This window comes from Haliaeetus leucocephalus, unplaced genomic scaffold (genome assembly GCF_000737465.1).
Source record: "Haliaeetus leucocephalus isolate CR32 unplaced genomic scaffold, Haliaeetus_leucocephalus-4.0 Scaffold273, whole genome shotgun sequence".
NCBI lineage: Eukaryota > Metazoa > Chordata > Aves > Accipitriformes > Accipitridae > Haliaeetus > Haliaeetus leucocephalus.
The window spans coordinates 6570171-6592632 of record NW_010972709.1 but is presented as its reverse complement, the minus strand read 5'-3'; the positions used below and the strand labels follow the sequence as shown (position 1 = coordinate 6592632).

At 43.5% G+C, this 22462-nt stretch overlaps 1 protein-coding gene across 1 annotated transcript in view; it reads right to left on the bottom strand.

Annotated features, from left to right (window-relative positions):
- BMP7 (bone morphogenetic protein 7) overlaps window positions 1-22453 on the bottom strand; it is a gene marked incomplete at its 5' end in the record, with an annotated part of 45437 nt that extends 22984 nt beyond the window's left edge. The window contains one exon of the mRNA XM_010569779.1: window positions 22057-22453. Within this exon, the coding sequence (XP_010568081.1) occupies window positions 22057-22453 (397 nt within the window). The remainder of the gene's footprint in view (window positions 1-22056) is intronic.
- Between the last annotated feature and the right edge of the window lie 9 nt (window positions 22454-22462).

Here is a 22462-nt window from a genome sequence, read left to right as displayed (position 1 = left end):
TGCTAGAGTTCACAGTGATTCCCACTGCAGAGCCCTAGAAAAAATGTGTCATATTAGTATGAAAAATTAACGGCCAGGGTCATAAAATAAAGAGCCCCAAAGTTTGAACTTTCCCATACTTTGCAGATGTTTGGATATAGGGTTTTGGGCTGAGCCATCTTTAGTGTTAAAGCAAACATTCCTGTGGCTATAGTCATTAAGATCATGAAAATATGTGGATATGTAACTCAAGAAAGAATCCCAAGAAACCCTTCAACTCTGTGTTTATTGTTTTTCCCCTTTTTCTTTGCACTCTGGACCTATCTGCTGACCCAGAAGTAACAAATCCTTTCAGAACTAATTTATGAGAAACACTGACCCTGAATCAACATCTGTTAGATGACTGCAGTAAATCTTATTACATAATTAAACACCAAAATCTATGTTAAAATAACGTTAAGGGTCTGACTTGAACTCATAAAAGCAAGACTCTTCATTATGAAGGCTGAAATCCTATCCTTAATTCATGCTGCTGTGTGTTGGTATTTGTGAACATATGGTACAGTATATATGACCGTGCACTTTTTGTAGACCCCAGTAATACCTTAAGCACAACAGCACGAGGTAAGCAGGGGAGTGCTCAAGAAGTCCCAGTTTCCTGGGTTTGATGGGTGTTAGTCAGACCTTTGACAATACTGCAACTGGGTTGTTTCCAATTAATCACCTGAGGAGTTTGAACGGGGCGGGGGGGGGGGGGGGGGGGGGGGGGGTATTTTAAGTGTTCGCTGAAACAGTCAAGCGAATTGCTACAGCTCTTTGAATGTGACTGTAGTTACTCCGTTAGATCTATAAAATCCATGATCCCTGTTGACACAACATACAGCAGTGAGAATCTTTTGGTCATTCTTGAAGGACTTGATCTCAGCTATTTGTCAGCCATTATGTGTTAAATGCTCCCTTAAAAATCATCAAGCAATATGAATATTTGTTGGGTATACTGAATAGCCCTTCTGCCCCCAGAACTTGAACTCATGTTTGTCCCACGTTCGTGGTTCTTACAAATCACGACTACACAAAGGCTTTTGGTGAATGGTTGTAGCCCAGTTCCTTATTTCAAACATTGGAAATTCCAGCTCAGAAACTGTCACAATTCAAATGCCTTGGCAAGGCAGCTGCTTGGAGAGGAAGCCAAAGCTCTGGATGTGCAATCAAAGGTTGTAAAATATGAGAAGGAAGAACACCCTTGAAAAATAATTCTGCTATGAAACAGACTGTGTGCCTTAGCTGTGTGAAAACAGTGGATTTCCTCTCCTAAAGAAACAAAGTCACTTACAGGTGATGCATGTGTAAATGCACCTCTCTTCTCATTTCTAGAAGCGGTCTCCCATTTTGGAGGCATGACCACTGTAGAGAAATTATGACCTAGTTTAACACATGGCTCAAAATCTGCTGGTGCAAAATAACTCTTGGGCATGGTGAGTGTGGCAGTAAATCATAGCTACAGTAGGTGGGGATCACCAGGCACTCCCTTTGCAGAGTCCTTTGGGAAAGGAAAGGTCAAGACGATGGGACTTGAGAGCTGTAGGGTGGAGGCAGACAACAGATTCATGAGAAAATAAGCAAGACACCAAAAAGTGTGCAGGACTATTAAGGTGATCCAAACAAAACAAGTACTTAGGTTAGTGGTTATCAGTAAATTTGCCACACCTCTGTTGCAAATATGCAAGTAAACTCAGCATCTTTGAAAGCCTGGCCTTGACTATCTGTCTGCAATCTGAATGCTGCACAGACTGCGCTCATCTATCTGATACAGATAGGGCTTTGATCTCTCTGAAGTCTTTTGTCTCTCAAAACCGACTCTGTTGTGGCATTATGGTGATGCAAGAGGAGGCAGGACAGCATAGTTGTGCAACAGCAGGGATGGTTAAAAGAAAACATGATAGATACATGTGCTCAGGTGTGAAGTAGCCAGGTATCAGATGCAAAAATATGGGAAAGTTGGAGATAAAATGTCAACAAATCCCTGGTACTTGTGACATGTCCTAAAGTGTACTCTTTTCAGCTACAAAACTTGAAAACATTAAGATGCAGGGATGAAAAAGTGTAGTTACAGCTAGAACTCGTAGCAATAACAGTTGAAACCAGTACCAAAAAAGTAACGTTGGACAGAAAGTCTTGTGATCCTGGTTTAACACCCCAGGGTACCCAAACTTCTAAAGCAAATGACACATCAGCATAAAGCTGGGAAACTTGAACTGATCCCACATTTGGTTGTTTTCACAACAAAATACGTTGAGACTAGAAATAAGAGTCCCAACTATTTTCAGCTACTTTGTAAATTCCTACGGGTAAGTGAAAAGCTGGCCTGAGCTAATTCTGTAAACATTGGTTGGACCACTGGTTTTGTAAATATGGACTGATGGTGGGCAAGGCATGTCACATGACAGCAAAGATTATGTTGAGGCATAGCTTGCAGTAGTTATTATTTCTCTCTACACATACCAAAGAAACCATACTGTTTTAACCTTAGTACCAAGTGCAGTAGCACAATGTCAATCAGTAACTCCATGTGCCAAGCAAAGAACCAGTGAATCACAGCAATAACTTTCCAAGAATGACTGTGTTAAAAAATAATTAATACTGGAGCATTAAAGAGCTAATCCAAACCCCAGGGAAGTCAATAGAAATATTTCCACTAATTTCAATGGATTTCATGGGAAGCCTTACTCTTGCTAATCTACCTACCTAAGTATTCTTATGCTCTTGTTTTCTGAAGACGTAAAAAATCTCTTTTTCACAAGCAAACACTAGATGAATAGATTCTGTGCTCAGGCTGCCAAACTGGAAAAGCTTCGGTAATTCCGTACCTTGTCCTCCCTGGCACATTTGGGTGATGCACTTGGAATATATTTTGAATATTTAAACAAGTAAAAACTTAAGTTTTCCTATTAACACTTTCACCTGATAATATGTTAATTGTTTTTATAAGGCACTTTAAGAGTAGTTGTCTAATTTGTTGTAGCACTCACAACAATTAGAGTGCTACTTGTTTCTCATTTACAATGAAAAAAAGCACCAAAAGGAATGTGCAGTAGGGTGTCTGTAACTTCTTTACTCCCAAAAAAGGCCAGAAGGGATTTGTAAAGGACTTTAATCTCAAATAGATTAAAGGTCCTGAATTCCTGAGACTGAAAGATAAGTCGAAGGAAAATAGATTCCAAAAGACAACACCCCCTCACCTCAGCCTCTCAGCCATCAGCAGTTGCCTAAGAAAGCCCTCAGAGATTTGGATGCCAAAAGAAATCTGCCACACTCTGGCATCAAGGTCTAACAGGTTTTCAGAGTCTACCTGTGTCTGCCTGGCCCCAGGGACTGAAGAAGTTGTGTAGGTGAGTTTAGTGGGTAGGAAAATCTTCACCTGCTTTCCCTCTGATAGCTGCAGAGCTACAGAAAATGAGTGCTATTTCTTCAGAGATGGCTGAGGGCTGGCTGGCTTGTCCCGTGAGCCAGCGGATTGATTTTAGCCTTAGTGTTTTCATGAAAGGGCAAAAACCTATGCTTTGAGTTACACTGTTTTCATCCAGCAGTGCAAAATCTTCTTTGGATTTTCCAAGAAAATTTACCTTTAATTCCCTCTATCACAACCCCTTGAAATAGAAGCCAAAACTTCACAAACTCTCTTGGATCATTTCAGCGTAGAGCACGACATTCCTAGAAACCAGCTGCCCTGGGACCACCAGCTCTGCCTGGGGTCCACGAGCGTTTTCAGCCTACGTACGTTACCGCTTCCGAAGGGAAGGTCCGACTCCTATCTACCGCTTCACCCTGCTGCCTCCCTTGGGGAATGGATTCAACTGGAAGACAATTTTCCCTTCCCCAGATGAGTTTTCAGGTGGACCCCGTCCTCGCCCAGCTCGCCGCGGTGCCCCAAGAGCAGCGGTGGCAGGAGGAGGACCGGGGACCTCCCCGCGCGTCGGGGGGGACGGCAGGGCCACCCCTTGGACTCTGGGCTCGCAGCGGTTGTGAAACTGCGCTGTAAATCTTCGGGATGCCAAATTCGAGACCTCTTGATGGGATTCTAATTAACTGGCATTAAATGTTCCCTCTATAAATTGCACTTCTTTGTCTCTAAATTGGTGGATAAACCCATGTCACTTATGAAATATAGGCTTTTTCTCCTTATGTTAGTGAGGTTCAAGAAGGACGAAACCAATTAGGGGAAGGATCCAGTGGTCTCTGCAGCTGAAACAGCCTACTGGGCTCAGCGGGATTCCCGATTGAGCAAGAAGTGCAAGGTCAGTCCTTATGTTTTTCTGAGGAAAAGGGGGAGTATAATAAAGATTGCAATAATGTCATGCCAGGCCACAGTCTGCTAAGGCACATGTTTCCCTCCTCATTGTGCTTGACAGCAAGAGTTACAGGAGCAGTGGCAGTAAATTTATAGTGGTAAGAATCTGGGAATGCAAAGTTCTGTGATTGGTTTTCATTTGCTTCATCCTCTCGGCTACAAGATTTACATGCTGACATTAGGCAGCTAACACAGCAGTTAAAGAAATATTTGAAGAAATAGTTAAAGAATATAAATTGGGAGTCCTATAAATGGAGTAGAGCAAATATCCTGGGTTGTGTGATGGGATTTATTTTTTTTTTAAGAGTGATAAAAAGAGTATTTGGAGGTCTTTTTTACATTGGATAGTTGCAGCTCTCAAACTCATCTAAAAGCTACTGCAGGTTTTTGGAAAAGCCTAAGGAAAACAAATGCACCCTTGGTTTTGGTCTATGAGATAAGCTTACTAGAAAAATAGTCGGTGGTTTTTCTATAACTCATTAATGCATCACATCACCAGGAACTGTCATCATCCTGCCACTTCTAAAAACACAGTCTGTCCTTCAGCCACAGGCCCAGGACCCCCAGGCATCTGGGGAGGGGTCTGGGCTCATCTGCCAAAGCCCTGGCCTGATGGTCTTGCCCCTGTCTGCCCTTTGCAGAAGGGGCTGCTCTGAGCCAAGGCAGCGCACAGCAGAAGGGAACCTGCACCCAGACGCTCAGTGCTCATGTACCCATTTCACAGCCCGGTAAAGGGAGGTTAAGGTGATAAGCTATTTCTTGGATGGTAAATTCAGTGTGTGGCAGGGCAAAGTCCTGCCCCGTCCACGGGTGGAAAGCAGGACTAATGCATTAATTTCAAACGAGATGAAAACCAGGCTCCATAAATCTCGATTCCCAACCCCAGAGGTTAGAAACGGAGGGGGTCGAAATTCTTTAGTGCTCACTCTGCAAAGTGATCTAGGGTAAGCATTTTTGCTTCAAAAGGGGGAGGGGGGGGGAAGCCCTCTGGAGTTAATATTCTTCCTTTAGCCATCAGTTCATTTTTTCAGCTTTCAGCATGAAGGTGGTGTTGCCAGCAAGACCACCTAGCCACAAACCCAGCAGGGAGCTTCCAAAATTCTTCTAAACACTGACTCCTTGTTATAAATTGAACAGTGGTAATAGCAACAGTGCATATCACATCTGTGCCAGGCTTCGGGCCTGGGAAGGAGCGCTCTCCCTACTGCTCAACACAACTTGGAAAGATCCTTTCAGTCCACACATGTATCAGCATTAGCCATTTCTTTGTCAACAAATCCCTTAATACGTACCCTTTCTATCATGTACAGATGTCCAAAAAATAATGGAATACTGTAGTACAAGATTAAACACTTTAATGTCAGCATATGTGTTGCATGACTCTGAACAATGGTATCATTGTGCGTGTACAAACAGCGGGTTGAAGGAAGATGGGTTTAATTATCTCCGAAGCAGCAGCAAGTTCTTCCTGACCAAGTTAAACTTCAGCTAGCAAGGACTGCTCAGGACCGAAATTGGTATTTCTCTAACAAAACGCCTGGGCCCTTTCCGATGTTCTTCCAGGGTTAGGGTTAGTGCCGTACCCACTTCGGGCAGGGCTTCGGAGCGCGACGCGGAGCCACCTGCTTCCCTGGGAGCCACGCTGCCAAGGAACGCGGTTTGGGGATGAGAGGATGCTGCGAGTCACCACATCCTCTCACCCCATGTGTCACCCAGGCGACTTTTAAGTTAAAATTCCTTAGGACGGTAGACGGCAAAGGGAAAACATAGTAACTGGGAGGGAAAGGACAGAGAGAAGCGCACATGCTGCCTTCTGCGTTTGGAGACATTCCCCTGCCGGAATTTCTTTGCAGGCACTTTAAGGCAATGCTGGATGGTAAAACTATTTCCCCTTAAAGAACATCCATTAACTATCTGGGCAGGTTATGCACAGATAATCCATTTTCTTTTCCGCGTGTGCCCTGATTGGTACCCATTTACGCTGTGGTTTCTCTGCTGAAATCAGAGCCAGACTAGATGAAAGGTATTGTGAAAAATTTACACGTGGGATTGCTCTGTGAACGCGAAACTCTCCTAATAGTAAACAGACTGATCATGGTGCGAATCCTGATGCTGAGTTTGCAGTGTCTGTGTGTGTATCTGGGGAAAGCAAAGTTAAATAAGCAGGGAAGAGTCGTGTTTCTTCAGAATACCTTATTCACAGCCTTAGCACGTGAAACACGGCAGCACATAGCGCTGCCATCCATCTGCAGCTGCTGTAACGCACTTAGGATCGCTGCGGGATTTGGGGTGTGTGAGGGAATGGAGAAACGGGGGGATGACAGGGGAAAGAAATAAATGGGAGTTCATGAAGTTCTTTCTTTAGACAGACTCCCTCTATTTCTACCTTCATCTTCCAGGAATCCAGTATAAGGAAATCTCCTGCAGGGCCTCCCTCATCTGCCTCTCAAACCTTGTTTCTCTTCCCCGCTTCACTGGGAAGGGGGGACCCAGGACAGTGCTGACCTGGGGATTTGCCCCCGGCAGCTCTTCCTTTCCCAGCACCTCGGGGATGGCATTTTTCTGGAGAGACAGAGGCAAGCCGGGGACTGTGGTGATGCTGCAAAATGGGGCTCCTTCTATGTCCTCCCAACTGGCCAGCGTTGTGGCCATCACGAAATGTCTCCAGCTCTCATGCTGTCACCGGGAGCAGGTTAACTGAGGCTGGTATTTACCCTCGACAGAGTGCACCACCAACAGATTCGGGCTGTTGCGTCTCTGGGTATGTGAAACATGGGGATGCACCTGGAGAGCAGCTCCGAGCCAAGGACTCCTGCAGCTCGCTGCAGGGACCGTGGGCTGCCCAGGGCAGGCTAAGGCAGCTGCAAAGCTTCCTGCCCACCAAAGGCAATCTTAGCTCTTCTCTACACCCTCGTCTAGAAATGTCCCTGTAGTCAAACTGAGCAGTGAGCAGAATGACAGGCAGAAGGTCATCATTACTCCTGCTTTCTTTTCTCTGTCTGCACCGTAATGTATAGCGTGGAATAACACAGCCTAAGAGCAGAGGCGTGCTGCTCTCTAATACATCCCCTAAAGCCTCTGCATGCAGCTGTGGGAGGTATGTGAAGATGCAGGAATACATTTTTCTTTTCCCTCTTTGAACAGAGATGACTGCTACATTACACGGCTCGCTCTCTCTTTTTGTAATTCGGGGGACAGCAAGGCTGCTTTCCTGGTGCTGTGAAATCAGTGAGTTGTATCTGGTGAGGCCAACTTGCCGGGGAAGCTGTGCCAGCGTTAGGTGTGAACTCCAAGTCACGCGTTTTGCCAGTGCATCCAAGGGTCAAGGAGATAGTGGCAGCCCGGGGAGGAGGGGGAGGAATCATGGATGAGGGTCAGGACGGTGGAGACCGAGGTGAGAGCCGCAGCACTGAAAAGGGTAATATGGGTCTAGAGGAGAAAGCAGGGTGATGGGTGTCTTAACGGGGAGGAGTTTGCAGAGCACAGAGGGAGAAAAGTTAGTTACAATATGGTTCATTGAGAAAAATAATCCCCCAGTCCAACCAGCAGACAAATGGGGCCCAAGGAGCTTCCTGCAACCTGCTCTGAGGCTGGAGGCCTCTCAAAAGATCACTGATGCAAAAACCAGCAGTCTGCCCTGTCTGCTAGTACACACGGCGCTGAGCAAATGGAAACACATCCCCAGGCCCAAGGAAGGAGAGACAAGTGGCTGAACAGATCTGGTCAGAAATAACATGTATTCAGCCAGGGAAGGTAAGAGGCAGCGAGAGAGACTACTACAGGGAAACCTAAAATGGGCTATTTGGGATGAAATGCAAATTTTAGAATAAAAAGATCCAGGTCATTCTCGAAAGCTTCCAAGTGTGAAACAGTTCTTCTTCAGCTTGGACCAAACTTCAGATCGGGGGAAGGCAAGAAAGTTTACCCATAGTGGTTTTAGGCAGCTCTAACCTAACCTCAGGTAAAGGAAGACAGCCCACTCGTGACTGGTAGTCTGGAAGGGTGCTCATCCTCGGAGGGTGAGGGCAGCAGCACTGCAAGCTTCCCTGCTCTTCTGAGGGTGTCTGCTCACACCCCGAAGTCTGTCCAAGGGAAGGACTAAGCATCTCTGCAGGAAGCTATGAGCCTGCAGCGCAGGCACCCTAATCTGCAAGAAGGCATGTGCAGAGGACATGCAGAGAAAAAACAAATCATGTTATAGTAACTCTTTGATGCAAGGATTTCATGATGCAGAGATGTGGCAGCATCAACTTGTGCTCTTGCATTCCAGTTACTACACTGGGGCAAACTAAGGCAGCTTCAAATGTATTCAATAAATTAGATACTGTTCATAATAAACAGCCTGAGTCAGTAATCTTGGGAAAGTCACTGCCCAAGCGTCTCTGATGTGTTTATAAAAAACAGACAGAAATGGCTAAACGTACCACTAATGCCCTGGAGAGCATGTTCATCCACAATTGCAAGGTCAGACTCCTCTGCCTTACACTGGGCCAGTGAGAGAGGATATTGCCTACCAACTTAGTTTCAATTTTTTCCAAATCTTACTTCCAGAGCATGAAGAACTTTATGAAAGTTGTGCTCATAAACTGATGCTTTTCAAGCTTATATGCTGCTAATTATCTTCCACTACATGATTTTTCAAGTTGCCTTCTGTTCCTTATTACTATTGGTATATTACTATATAGCATAAAGTCACTTAATACAGCAAAAGATTCAACAACATTTGCAAAACTGATATAGAAAGAAGGACTGGATTCTGGACTGGTACAGCTGGTTTAAGGTATTTTAGAAGTAAATGAAATCAAATGAGAATTTATAATCCTTCCTGAGGTCTGGATTCCATCAGACTAAACTCATTAGGCATTAAGGTGCAGGTGCAGCTAAATAAAGGATTGTTCTGCTTTCCTTAATACCATAGATTCACATCTTGAGTTCAAAATAAAAGTCTTTTAAAAGCACATGTATATATTGTGCATCTACTGGCAACACTTGAAAGAGAAAGTTCAGCTGATGGAATCTTCAGATGCCTCATTTTTGTCAAAGGAATGTGCCCGTTTCTGTCCCGGCCGCGCTAAGGGACATGAGTGGAGAAGTGACTGCACATTGGCCTCTTAAGACTTACTCATTTCATTTGCATTAGACTTCCTTTCATCTACTGAACAGCTGCCCAAATAAATAACATATATCTAATTAATCGTCCTTTAATATTGTATTGCCACAACAATACCAGCATCCCCCAGATATTCCAGAGTGTGGGTCTACACCTGCACAGGCTCTCTGGGAGGAACACAGCAGGAGTCACAGGCACAGGGAATCAAGCCTTTTTTGTGGTTTACTGTGATAAAAGGAAAATAATTCAAAAACCAGTTTTCCAGGTTGGAGACCATATGACTTGCTGGATTTCTCAGCTGAAATCCCAGAGTCTGGTTTTGTTGAGAAAGTAGTTTGTGGGATATTACAAAATAACCAGTCGATATCAGACATGCGGCCATCAGATAAGAATCTCAGCCTTCGATTGTAATCAGCAAAATTTCAACTTGGAATGTATACACTCCGAGCTGTGCAGTAAGACTGCAATCGGCTGGACCTTTTGAGCTTGTCTATGCAATAACAAACATCTGTGCCTTTCTCGGTCAGGCAAGTGCTGGGAGATTAGGGGGCAACAAACTATTCAGGGGAAAGGTCCGTCTGCCCTGGAGGGGAAATCCCTGCAAGAGCAGAGCTCCTCTTGCAGCCATGCTGTTACATCTATTGCATATTTTTCAGGTGTTCTGTTCGTGGGAGGTCCAGGGATATTAACACAGTTTATAAACCAGGATTATTAGATAGAAATACAGTGTTTGGAGGGGTGGGAGGAAACATTTTGGAAAATAATGATTAGAGACTTCAATTACTGCTTAAAAAGATACTCAGCAGTGCCCTTCCTCAAGATAGTAGGACTTTGTGACCTATTCCACATTTTTCTTTGAGATCATCGTGTTTCCTCTGTGCTGCCAAGATAGTTGAGATCAGGTGGGGCACTGAGCACAGCCTCTGGGGTTTGAGATGCGGGAACGGGAGAGATGCTCATTGCCCGAGAATGATCCTCGCTGCCAACCGCTGCACTTCCACTCGCTGTCCTTTTGCCTGTGACGGGACTCGTAGCTTCTGGGTACAATCTTTTTGCTTTCTAGGAATGTTTGCTGTGCAACACATTTATTTTTTTATTGAGAAACAGGCAGGGGACTGTTTATTCCTGTAATAACTTGGTATGTGGGCCTGAGATCTATGAATATTAAAGATCTGGAAGTCGATGACATCCACATATATTTCCATTGGTAGATGTAAAATGCTAGTGTCTTAGAGTGATGGCAAGTTTAAACTATTATTTCAGAAATGTCCTCAGGAAACTTTTATATACATATATATATATATGTGCATGTGTAGAGTGCGAGGATGTGTCTGTCCCGTTTACACTTGAAACGTTGGTGGCTAACGCCCCAGGCGTAACAGCATCTGAAGGTTAGGAGAAGATTTATTTTCAGTTTAATTCCCACCCACGATCCCTATTATACAAGAGGAATTTTATTTTTTTTTTTGGTAGAAGATAAGCCCATCGGTGACATCAGCAGCACCTAGCCCTGCATACCACACTGCGGATCGCAGGGCTGGATTCCTGACACTGAGCCTCTCACTAGGGTTGGGCCATCCAGGCCTCCTGAGTCAGCCCCTAACAACAGCATTTTCTGTTTTGTTTTGGGTTTGTGTGTCTTCAAACACAATTTTGCAATTGCAGTTCTGGGGTAAAAGATCAGCTGTTGTAATACACCCTCGCGTCCTCACATCGGTTTGGTATGAATGAAGGGAACGCAGTTCACGTCCTGTTGCGTGCAACTGTTAAAAATAGCACAGAAATGGGAGTATGGCGTTTACAAAAGTGTCGCTCAAGGAGCTGGAACACAGATCATCCTTCTCCAGCTCGGTCTCTGCCTACCAGTCGCTACTCTCTTGTTGGGCTACAGCTGCCAATGTGGGGAGGAAAGACTCTCAGCATATTAGACACACTGACTGAGATTTTTCAGTGCAACAGTCCTCATCTCACAGTTGTGGACTAATGAGCAAAATGACAGTTACTGTTTTCTAAAAAAACATTTGGCATTTGCTTGAACGTTTTTCTGCATCATTCTGGATTCTTTTATGTATTTCTGTATTCCCTGTGTCAGGTTTTAATGTAGCGTAACGGTCAGAAATTTCTGTGGATATGGAGTCTAATATTCTTGTAATTTGATTATAATGCATGCCACTGAGTTGCAGGAACTATTGTATTCAGAGGTGAAAGTTCTGTTCACACCAATGAGAGAAGTTTTAGACCACATGTCTGATTTGCTTCTCCTTTTCACCTGTCTCGGGAGACAAATGATTCATCACATAGTGCTGAAATATCTTCATCTTCTGATTTGGGCCAAGATTTAAAAGAGTGGTTACTCAAACCCTTCTTTTCGAGCTGAAGAGAAAGATCTGTGCTGAATGATTCTTTTTCAGCTCTTCTCTTCTGCACTTTATTACAAGTATATTTGTGTAATTAGGGGGCCCAGTAGTAATGTTGTTAAAATACAAGTGGGCACATTTATTGTTTCCTCCAAAAGGAAACAACCAATCTCCAGCAGTTCTGGTTTTTCCCTGTCTCAACTGAACATTTACTGCTTTATGTAGCTAGCAGATTGTGAGGCTAAAGTTACTTCTTTTTTTTTCTCTTTCTATTTCTTTTTGTTAAAAAGAAAAAAAAAATCCCCTCCTTTCTCTTAAACAAATGCTGGATGTTTTAAGGATATGGTCAGAAAGGGGAACTTAAACTCAGCATGATGTCTATAGTGCCACACAAGCTTCAGCAAAAGTGATGTGCAGTACTCTTTATTAACATCTAAAAAGTCCCTGTGGGATTATAATTACTTCACAGTAATAAACAAAAGTAGCAAGATTAAAATGGTCAGAATACTTTTAGTGATAGAAGCAATTAATTTTTAACCTTGAGAACCAAGGGAGGAGCAGCATCGGGCATGTGGGTAGAACAGATACAATTAGGAATTGATTCCTGTTAGTGGTGAATGATTACCATTTGTGGCATTATAGATACTTGGCTGATGTAAATAAATTGCTGTTAAAATATCGATACAAAAGTATTTGAACACTACTAAATTGTAAGCACCAGAATTCAGAGTTTCTAAATTACAGTAATTTTTAATCTTCCATTTCAATGATAAAGCTGAACTTGCTTTCCCTTGGGGTGCTGAAGGACTCATGAAAATCAATGGGCGTTTCAGGTACACAAGCTGTGAAATACTACCAGCCCTGTTCCTAATCCTTGCTCAGCAAGAAACCTGTCTCTCCATCAGAATTATAACTCCCAACTACTGATGCTGTATTATTTTATGAGCATTTTTTAGTAGTTCTCCCAGGGTTCTTCTGGTCTCTCTTAAAAAGTTTTACTGCCACTGTGCTGTGGGAAGAACAATTGGTAAAATCAGCGGACCGAGGCACTCCCACCGGTGCCAGCGAAGGCAGGATTTGGCCCGGCGGCTCCAGGAACAGTCAAAGCTCGACCTGATTTACAGCCCCCCCCAAACTTGGTACAGACACTGTGCCAGCGCCTCAGATGGTGTCAACTGTGGTGACTTCACTGCTGGGCTGGCCTTGGGCCAGGTTGCTCCAGCTGAGGATATTGCCCGGTGACATCAGTGGGTTCGCGTGGAAGTGTAATTCGGATCAGCATCGCGCATCGGGAGGTTGCAGCCTAACGAGAGGAAACTTTTTGCTCATTTGAAAGGCAGTTGCGCACAACAGGCAAAACTCTAAAAAGGGATGCGCTGCAAGATTATCGGCCCGATCAGCCTGATAGTGTTCCCTCATCCTGAAGAGCCTAAGAAGGCACTTGCTCGTTTTAATTATTATTTAGAGGGAAGCAGTGCCTTCCCTCTCCCCCTCCCTTCTTTTTTTCTTTTTTTTTTTTTTTAAAGGAAGGTAGCTTTTAAGAGCTTGCCATGAAGATCTAAGTTAAAGGATTTTCTCTACTACAAAGCCTGCATAGTTTCCCAGGCCAGGTGGACCCGATAGCACTGACTGCATGCTGAAAAATCTCATCCCCACCCTTCAGGCACTTTAATTGTAAGCCTTTCCAGATACACTGGATAAACACTGTCAAAATGAACCTGAAAGGGTTGTTGTTGGTTTAGCCCTTAAATAATTATGAGTTTGTCTGTCTAATTACAACATAATCTTGTTTAAACTTGGATGGCTATTTGCAGTATCTTTTAAATGAGTTGGAATCAGAAACAGTGAAAAACTGAAAATTTACAAGTCTTCTACTTTAAGGCAAGGAAAAAGGAATTCTTACTCCTGTAAAATTTAATTCAACCTGACAACAAAAAAGTCTAACTTGGAATCTACTGCAGTAGGATAAAGATGATAAAGAATAGCACGGGACCTCTGAGATGCAACAGAAACTTAATACTCTATGGATAAAATTTTTCAAACCGTTTAGAAATAGTTTAAGGTAATTTACAGGAAGACTTGAGTGACAAAGCACATTACTTGAAGTGCCTTTCCTTCACTAGGCACTTTCTAAATTCTTCCTCTTTCATTTCTTTACTCTCAGGAGACTTTTAAATCCAGTGAACCAAAACAACACTTTGTTTGTTGGTATAGCGCAGGGCTGGCACAGATGGTAGACGTTGCACCTGTTCCAATAAAATGGGAAAATTGAGAGATAAACCATAGCACTCATTAAGAGGAATCTACTAAAACACGAACAATTTGTATTCTGAATGTCCTCCAGGAATAAAAGGAGTAATACATAAACAGACCTTGTTTTCACCATCACTTTAAAATAAATCTGTTTAAAGGGAACTTCATATTTGTTTTATGTACAAAGACAGTACATACCACTAAAGAAACTATGTTTATGCTTGAATTTCTTTAAGAAAGCAAATGATTTTATCTAGCTACCTATTCTTTTAAAGAAAAATTATCTGTTGGCAGTTTTAATGAAAATCGGTTAATCCCCCTATTCCTGAGTTGTGGCAGCTTTTCTCCTTTCACATTTTCTCATGCTGAGTAATATCACATTCTTAAAATCTAGTTCATAATGATCAGAATAGCAACACAAACAAAAGTCCTGCTCATCTATTAATAAATAACTAAAATTGTGGGAGGTGGGGGGAACCACAGAACTGTTTGGATAGTTAGCAACAAAATTCACTGCAAAATAGTTTCTTCTAGGCAGAAGGCATATGCTGTGTAATATCTGATAGATTATTAAAAAGTCTTAAATGAGAAGAAACATTAAGTAACAGCTACTCAAAGGATAAATTTCTTCCAACATCTGCCTTGATCATCAGTGGCTGTGCTGTTCAACATCCCATATATCTCTCTCTATTTCTCTCACACATACACACACAAGCATTAAATACAAAATGTCATGAAAATTCCTAAGTATCGTTTAATGTTGGCAGCCCTGCACTGTAAAGCCATTTATATAAAACTGTGGTTGGCAGCTCTCACTCTTCCATGGGAACAAATTAACATTGGCATTCCAAACACAGGAAAGTAAGGAAATTAGAAACACAGTTTATATTTGGCCAGCGCTTTGAAATACTGTACCATGCTACTGATGTCAATTAATGAAAAGCAGAATTTTGCGGAGAGGGTCTGGTTTTGAAACACATTAACACACGTTAAACATGTTTGCACAGGAACTGGATTGTAAGCATCTTGGTTCCAAAACAATAAAGCAATTACACTAAAACTTGTAGTCTCAAAGTTGCCATTAATTCAATCCACTCAATCTGGATCACTAAAGGATTTTCACTGACTTCAAGATGTAGTCAACACAACTGTTTAAAAGAGTGTGCATGGCACAGTATCGTGGGGCTTGCACATATGAGCTCACACCCAAGATCCTCTTACGTTACCTGTTGTAACGGATCAGATAAATTTATGTATAAATAATGGAATTGTACAACGTATACCCAAATAAAGGGGCTCTTGGTGAACTTTGTACTCTTCATCAACAAAATAAGGATTTCTGAAAGAGGTATTTGAATTTGAATCGATTCAAGCTTTGCTACCTGCAACGTATTTCTTAGCAAAGATGTTTACCGACAAAATCTTAAATGCTTCTGTTTTTTTCACGTGTACACCAAAAAAATCTAGATGGCAGTTCATCTCCTGGCACAACTCCACTGACTTCAGTGGAATTACTCCAGCACGGAATTTGGCCCCGCAGTCTTTACAACACACTGTTTATTTGTACTGTGATTCAGATATTTTGATACCAGGAATCTTTCATCACTGAAGTTTCTCCATATGAAATATGTCCTCTATTAAGAAATATCAGTTTCACATTTTTGTCAAACATTATTTGTTAAATGCTGTTTGTTGCAAAGATGGGAATTCAGCTGTAGTTCAACAACATGGATTGGGCTAATAATGATAGGCAGTGACTAATAGGAGCTAGTTCATGTTTTGATTATTTGCAGTAAAGTAAACCTCCCTCAAAAACAATTTCAAGACTAGGAGAGAAAACTGTTTGAAGCTCTAGCAGAAACTACTGCATGCTCATTATTTCAACACAGGGGCATTTCTTTGGCCCAATTCTGTTCTCAACTGTGATAGTGCAAATCAAGAGGGAGTTTATGGGAATTAATCTGGACGTACAGTTGTATAAATGAGACCACAGGGCCAGCTTCAGTAGAAATTTGACAATTTACACCAATGAAGACCTAGCCAAGAACTTTCTCTTGGGTTTCCATTTTCCAAACACATGTGTGTGCAGAACTTTATCCATGTGATTAGTCCTATTTACTTCAAACAGTTGTAGAATGAAAATCTTCATCCTGAAACTAATTTAAACAGCTCGCTCATTTCTTTAGAAGTTCCTTCCCTTTAGAGAAAAAATTTATACATATAATAGCATATTTTATTTTTATATATATAATATATTTATAGTTAATTCACATGAATATTTTGATGCAGGCCCCAGAGAGGAGGACCGTACCACCAGAAAGGGCTTAAAATGCCGTGGTGTCTTAATGCTGTGTCTCAACAGGTAGTCTCTTTATGGGGCATGCTATCAAAATTTTCTTACTTGTGTTCTTGCTCAGATAATGTCATCCATCCTTGCGACTTCTCGCTGGTATTCACTGAGTTAGAACAATTTAGATGCGTAAAACTAAATGTGTTATCATTTTAACCACAAATTAACAGTTTCCGTATAAATATTAGCATTTCCTCACTTGGTCCAAGGATAGAAGCTGTAATGGCACTAACAGTATATTTGATTTAAACTAATTAAAAACAGAGGCTCTTGCAATTTAATATATTGATTTTACCAGTGGGACTTAAATCTTTTATAATAAGTGTACACAGCTGCACCGCTCACCCACCGCCACTTTTAAACCTAATCCCTGCATTCCTCCTGACAATAACATGACAGGATCCACACATCCCAGTATTAGCCTTAACCCCGGTGACACTGCCAGAATGTATTAAACTAAAACATTGCAGTGTCCTATTTAAAAGGAGCCTGTCAACAGCCCTGACTAGGCTTTAATAGTTATAATCTTTTTTTTAATTAATGTTTCCAACCACTTGTGTAACCTTCTCTCGCACATCTCTCCCCCGCCCCCCGAAAATCTGTTTCAAGCTTATTTACAGCCGAAAACGTAATGCCTGGTTTCATGCTGCCTGCCCAGAGGCCATTAAAACTCCTTTGCAAAAGGAGCAACGGGGGGATGCGCACACACACACACGCACCCAAGCAAAACCGACGGCAAGCAGAGCTCGGGTGGGAGCAGGTCCTGTACGCTTCACTTGTGCCTAACTCCTCTTACAAGCATCACAAGATCTGGCCATCAAGGCTTGGCTCCTTCAAAGCACTTTACATGCCGCTGGGTTTTGGCTTTTAAACTACAGTTCCCGGAGGGGACTTCACCTCCCCAGGACAGCCTGTGTGGGAGTGGAGGAAAGACCCTGCTTCTGGGATAAATCCGCCGCAGAAGCGTGTGAGCGGCTGGGGACAATTTCCAGGTGGTTTTGCCCCACATGAGGACATCTGTCCTCGGCTGCTCCATTCTCTGCTACCACCGCACCCCTATGGTGGAGGTAAATAGTTCCTGTTCTGCTCTGCCCGTTTGCACCTGAAAATTAGAAAATGAATTGATTTTTCTCTAGAGCAGGTCTGTACGTTCAATGAATACCGGCCGGTGACTTGCTGCACGGTCACTGTACTTCCTACCTTTAGTAGGCTGCAAGCTTTCTACCTTAGCTAATCTTATACCACCAAGTGTTGCATATATCCATACTGTCCAAAACAATTACAGGATGTACCTGTTCAGGCTTGAGAGCTTATAGCAGCGCTAGGTGGAGGAGAAAAAAAAAAAAAAAAAAGCTGAGGGCTTGGCCTAATGTATGGACAAACCATGTGATCATGACCAGGCATCCAGGGCTAGCATTTAATCTGCTTTGTTTCAAGTGAGAAATATGTGAAGATCAAATAAGTTCAAATCCAGGTCAAATATCCTTGAAAATCTTTGATTTATATAAGCAGGAAAATGAGGTTTAAAAGAAGTGATTATGAAAGGGTTACTAAAAACACAGCTGTACGCGTACTCTTATATCTGAGGCTCTCCAAAGAAAAACTGTGTGACATCTATATTAACCTTTGGCTGTACACCAATGAAGGCCTGTAGTGAGCTGGAATGCAAGGCAGCCCCTTCCAAATTTTAACACAAGCCAGGTTACAGCTGCAAATGCCTGCAGCCCGTGCTCACTTTATAAAGTATTCCCCGAAGGAAATTTTTTAACTGTTATAGAATCTTTTTCTAATACCCTACAGTGTTAAAGCCTGTTATTAAAGGGCAAAGAGATGGTTCTCTATGCCAAACACTTGTCAACAAAAAGGATAGCCAGATGGTATGAAATAAAAGGAAACTTGGGGGCTCTTCAGCTTCTTGATTTACATTAACAAAAGCCACTTTCATGTGCTCCTTCCAAAAATTGATAATTCCCCCCCCCCCCCCCCCACACTTTTTGCCAGGATTAAACAATGTTGTTCATTTTATAATCAACCACGAGACAAATTAACAAGTTGCATATCACTTGTGCCGACTTTTTTGAAAAATATTCTAAGCAAGTCTGTTTACCAAGGCAAGATTACCCACATAAGGACAACTCAATTATTTTTAGAAGAGAGGGTCTAAGTAATCTAGAGGATGTTTACTCCTTAGTTGCTGTTTATAAACTTGAAATTAAACTTGTGCAAAAAATGCTTTGCATTTTTTCAGTTCCTAAAATGGATCAGTTTGTAAACTGTACTTGGACAGGATCTGAAATGAAATTCCAAATACTGAAATTACAGTAATAAATTTTATAAAATTAGCCAGTAATTAACTGACTAACTTAGTCAGACCACTGTGGCTAAATTCTCTTTTAATTTACATGTAACTTCATTCTTGACACAAATCCATTCCCCATCCATCTTAGCACAGGTGTAAGCTAAGACAAAATGTAGCCTGTGAATTAACTGGTTATAAATCTAAATCTAATTAATTGTCAAGATTTTACAGTAACATTACATGCTTAGTACAAAGCTCCCTGCAACATAACTCTGAAATGGAGCACCTGTATTCTGGTTCCTCCCTACCAATACCCAGTATAAATTCTCTAGAATAAATATACACAGTATCTCCATAGAAATCAATGTGTGGGAGTTTTGTTGTTGGGTTTTTTTACTATGTAGCCCAGTAAATCTAGCAACGTAATTTTTTGAATAAAGCAAAAAAGTGGTTTTGTAGATTAGCATTTGGAAGCCTGGAATAACATGTTTTACTTCTTGAAATTTAAAAGTATTATTTCGTTACTCACTTTTACTTCCTCCATTCTAAGGTGAAACTTTATTATGCTGTGACACTTCCACATTGTGATGGCTCTAGTATAGTAATAAAAGCCTACCTGTGAAACGCAATGCTCACAGAGTATCTCTTACAAAACTAGGACACAGTTTACTACAGTCTGCATTTAGCAATTCAGCTCTGCTTTAAAAGGGATCATTGTAGAAAGTCTCCAAAAAAACATCAGTTCTACAATAGATCTTCTAATTTCACCTTCATATCAAAGCAGGTGTTGTACTTGACCATATACGGGAGCGAGTGGCTGGTCTAATTCATTAAAACGTCCATAAACAAGCCTGTCTTTGTCCTATAAAGATGAAAGACCAATGACTATAATGGGATGAAAGGTGTGCACAGTGATGAAGAAAGCTATTATAGATCTATGTCCTTTTTAAACTCGTCCTGGCATGCCCTGTTGACAAGGGAACAAAACAGTACAGATAAACCTCCGAAATGTGCCTTGCTGGTAATAATTCCACCTGTCCTTCTTAAAACCTATTGGATTTTGCCTGCGCTCTTACTACTCGCTGACCATCCTGACAGCAATTAAATAAAATGGTAATTAGTATTTTGCACAAAGAACACTTTCGGATTTCTAAGCCTACTACAGAACCCAGCAGGTTGAAATGAATGAATACATTCACTGTAGTCATCACATCACATCGCGATGTCAATTATTGATTATGTACAGTTCATACAGGTAAAACCTGCTCTATAAAAAGTTCTCACATAGAAACAGACATATCCAAAACGTAATTTTTATTTCACAGTTTATGGATCCATGCCACTCCTTTGTATTCAAAATAATCAGGGACCTGATTACCGGGGATATTAATTCTTTTCATGTAAAACTGCCATGGGCCGCAAAGGTGACTTTTCCTTACGTAGGAAGCACAGGGCGGGAGCGCCGCAGTTTCACTGCTGAAAGTTATGCAGTAAATAACTACACCCGAGGAGCAGAGCTGCTTCCCCAGAGCTCAACTCCCTTCCATTAGGTACTTGCATGTTTCATAAAGGTTCTCGCCTCTCTACCGAAACGGAAACAGAAGTGTGAATTTCGCTATGGTTATTTCAACATCCTTTGTCTTCTGTTCGGGACTCTCCCTGCGCTGTGGTTGTACATGGTGTATGACCCAAGAACCACAGAGAACAATGTTAGCAAGATCACTCTTATCTCTAAAGTCAAGTATTTGACCGCCATTGGTTTTTCTGGCTGCTCAAATATTTGATTTTAAACGTATCATTGCTGATCGGCTTAAGCATCTAGCAGCAATTAGACAAACACTGTAATTCCAAATGGAAAGCACCAGTGCTCTGAAAGAGCGCAGCCCCCAGGCCAGATGTAATTCAGAGCTTCCCGCTGTGAAGCTTATGGTAGTTAATAAGGAGGTGCAGCTCATGCAAACTAGAGATCTCCCACAGCGTCCCATGTCTCCCTATCACGCAAGAATCGTGCCGGGATGGCTACCGTGTCTAATAATTATTAACGTGTGTCACAGAGCCTTCACAGCTACTGATCTTTTTCAGTTAGTTAACGCGCTGGGATTAGAGAGGTGGTGATTTAGGTGGTGATTTAATCTTTGTTGCCTCTGAAGTTCCAGACAGTGGAAGTGTCCAGAACAGTGACATCCGTAAAGGTGTTAATGGATTTATTGGCGATGGGGGTGTCTGTAAATCCCTAGCGGGTTACGTGCCAGAGGTGGGCTCCTCTTGCTCTTTGAGCGTCCCTTTGTTTGGGACAAAGTTTGAGTTGATCTTGTTTTGGAAATACCATTCAGATTCTGTCTCGAACTTGCAGGCACCCAATCTGTACGTGTGGTGGTTTCCGAGCTGCACATGACGAGGTCTAAAAATGGATAGAGTGAACCAGGTCTATAATTATATATTTAAAATAGAATGCTCATCCCGACAACATTTTACTCAAATCCGGCCAAGTCAGTCCACACGGGTGTGCAATCTACAGCAAGCAAATAGAAATCAGACTGGGCCGTGGCATCCAATTAGAGAGGCCTAGCGAGCCGCATACAAAGCATGCCAACTTTCTATCATTTGCATAAACCCATCCACATGTGCTTGTGAAAAGAGGCGAGTTAGCTGCATGAACCGGGGTCAACAGAAAAAGCTGCGGGAGTAAATAAGGCTTTACTGTGGAATCCCTCTCAAGCCATTAGGAAAACATGTGCGAGCAGCTCGGCCCCTTTGGCCGAGGGAGCGCGGCGCTGGGATGCCGCAGGGAACTATCCCTCTAGGCAGCCCTGGTGGCTCCGCATCCCGCACGAGCGCCAGCCCGCTGCCAGGAGCCGTGCCGGGACCCGCGGTCCTGCCCCGGTTTCGCGTCTTCCTTGGCGGTGCGGGATGCGGAACGGACCTTGCTAATCGTCCTGTCCGGCTCCTACCTGCAAATCCAATTTCCGAAGCGCGGCAAGCGACTATCAAAGGGAGAAGACGACAAAGAACTTAGCGTGTCGGCGCGCGGGGTGGAGCGTGGCGAGAGCTCGTGGCTGTCCAAACGCCGTGACGGGAAGCGGGAGCCCTTCTCCACGTTGCTGCCATTTAACCACCGCCTCGCAGAGCGGCCGCCTTCCCGAGGGCCGCTACCTGCCCTTCCTCGCCCCAGCGGGCTGCCGCCCATCCGACCCGCCGCGGACGGAGGTCCCCGCCGGGGCCACCTGCGCCACCGAGCCCCCGGCCCTCCCGTCGGTGGCCGGGGCCCCGCTCCGGCCTCCCCCCCCCCCCCAACTCCGCCCCCCCGGCACGGTTCCCTCGCCCGGTCATCCCGGGGCCTCGGCGAGGGCAGGCACTCACCCAAGTTGACGAAGCTCATGACCATGTCTGCCTCGGTGAGGAAGTTGCTGTCCTGCAGGCTGGCCAGGGGCGGCCCCTGGGTGCTGAAGATGGGCTTGTAGGGGTAGGAGAAGCCCTCGCCCTCCTCGGCGGCGGCCCCCGCCGCCCCCCCCTCCACGGACATGGCATTGTAGAGGTCCAGCATGAACATGGGGGCCGAGTTGTGCTTGCCGTGGAGGTGGGGCCGCGGGCGGTGCGGCAGGCCGAGGATGGAGAGGATCTCCCGCTGCATCTCGCGGCGCTCGGGGCCGCGCAGCCGCCGGTGGATGAAGCTGGAGTGCACCTCGTTGTCCACCGTGAAGTCGGCGAGGACGCAGCGCAACCAGAGGGCGGGGGCGGCGGCGCCCAGCACCAGGAGCCAGGAGGC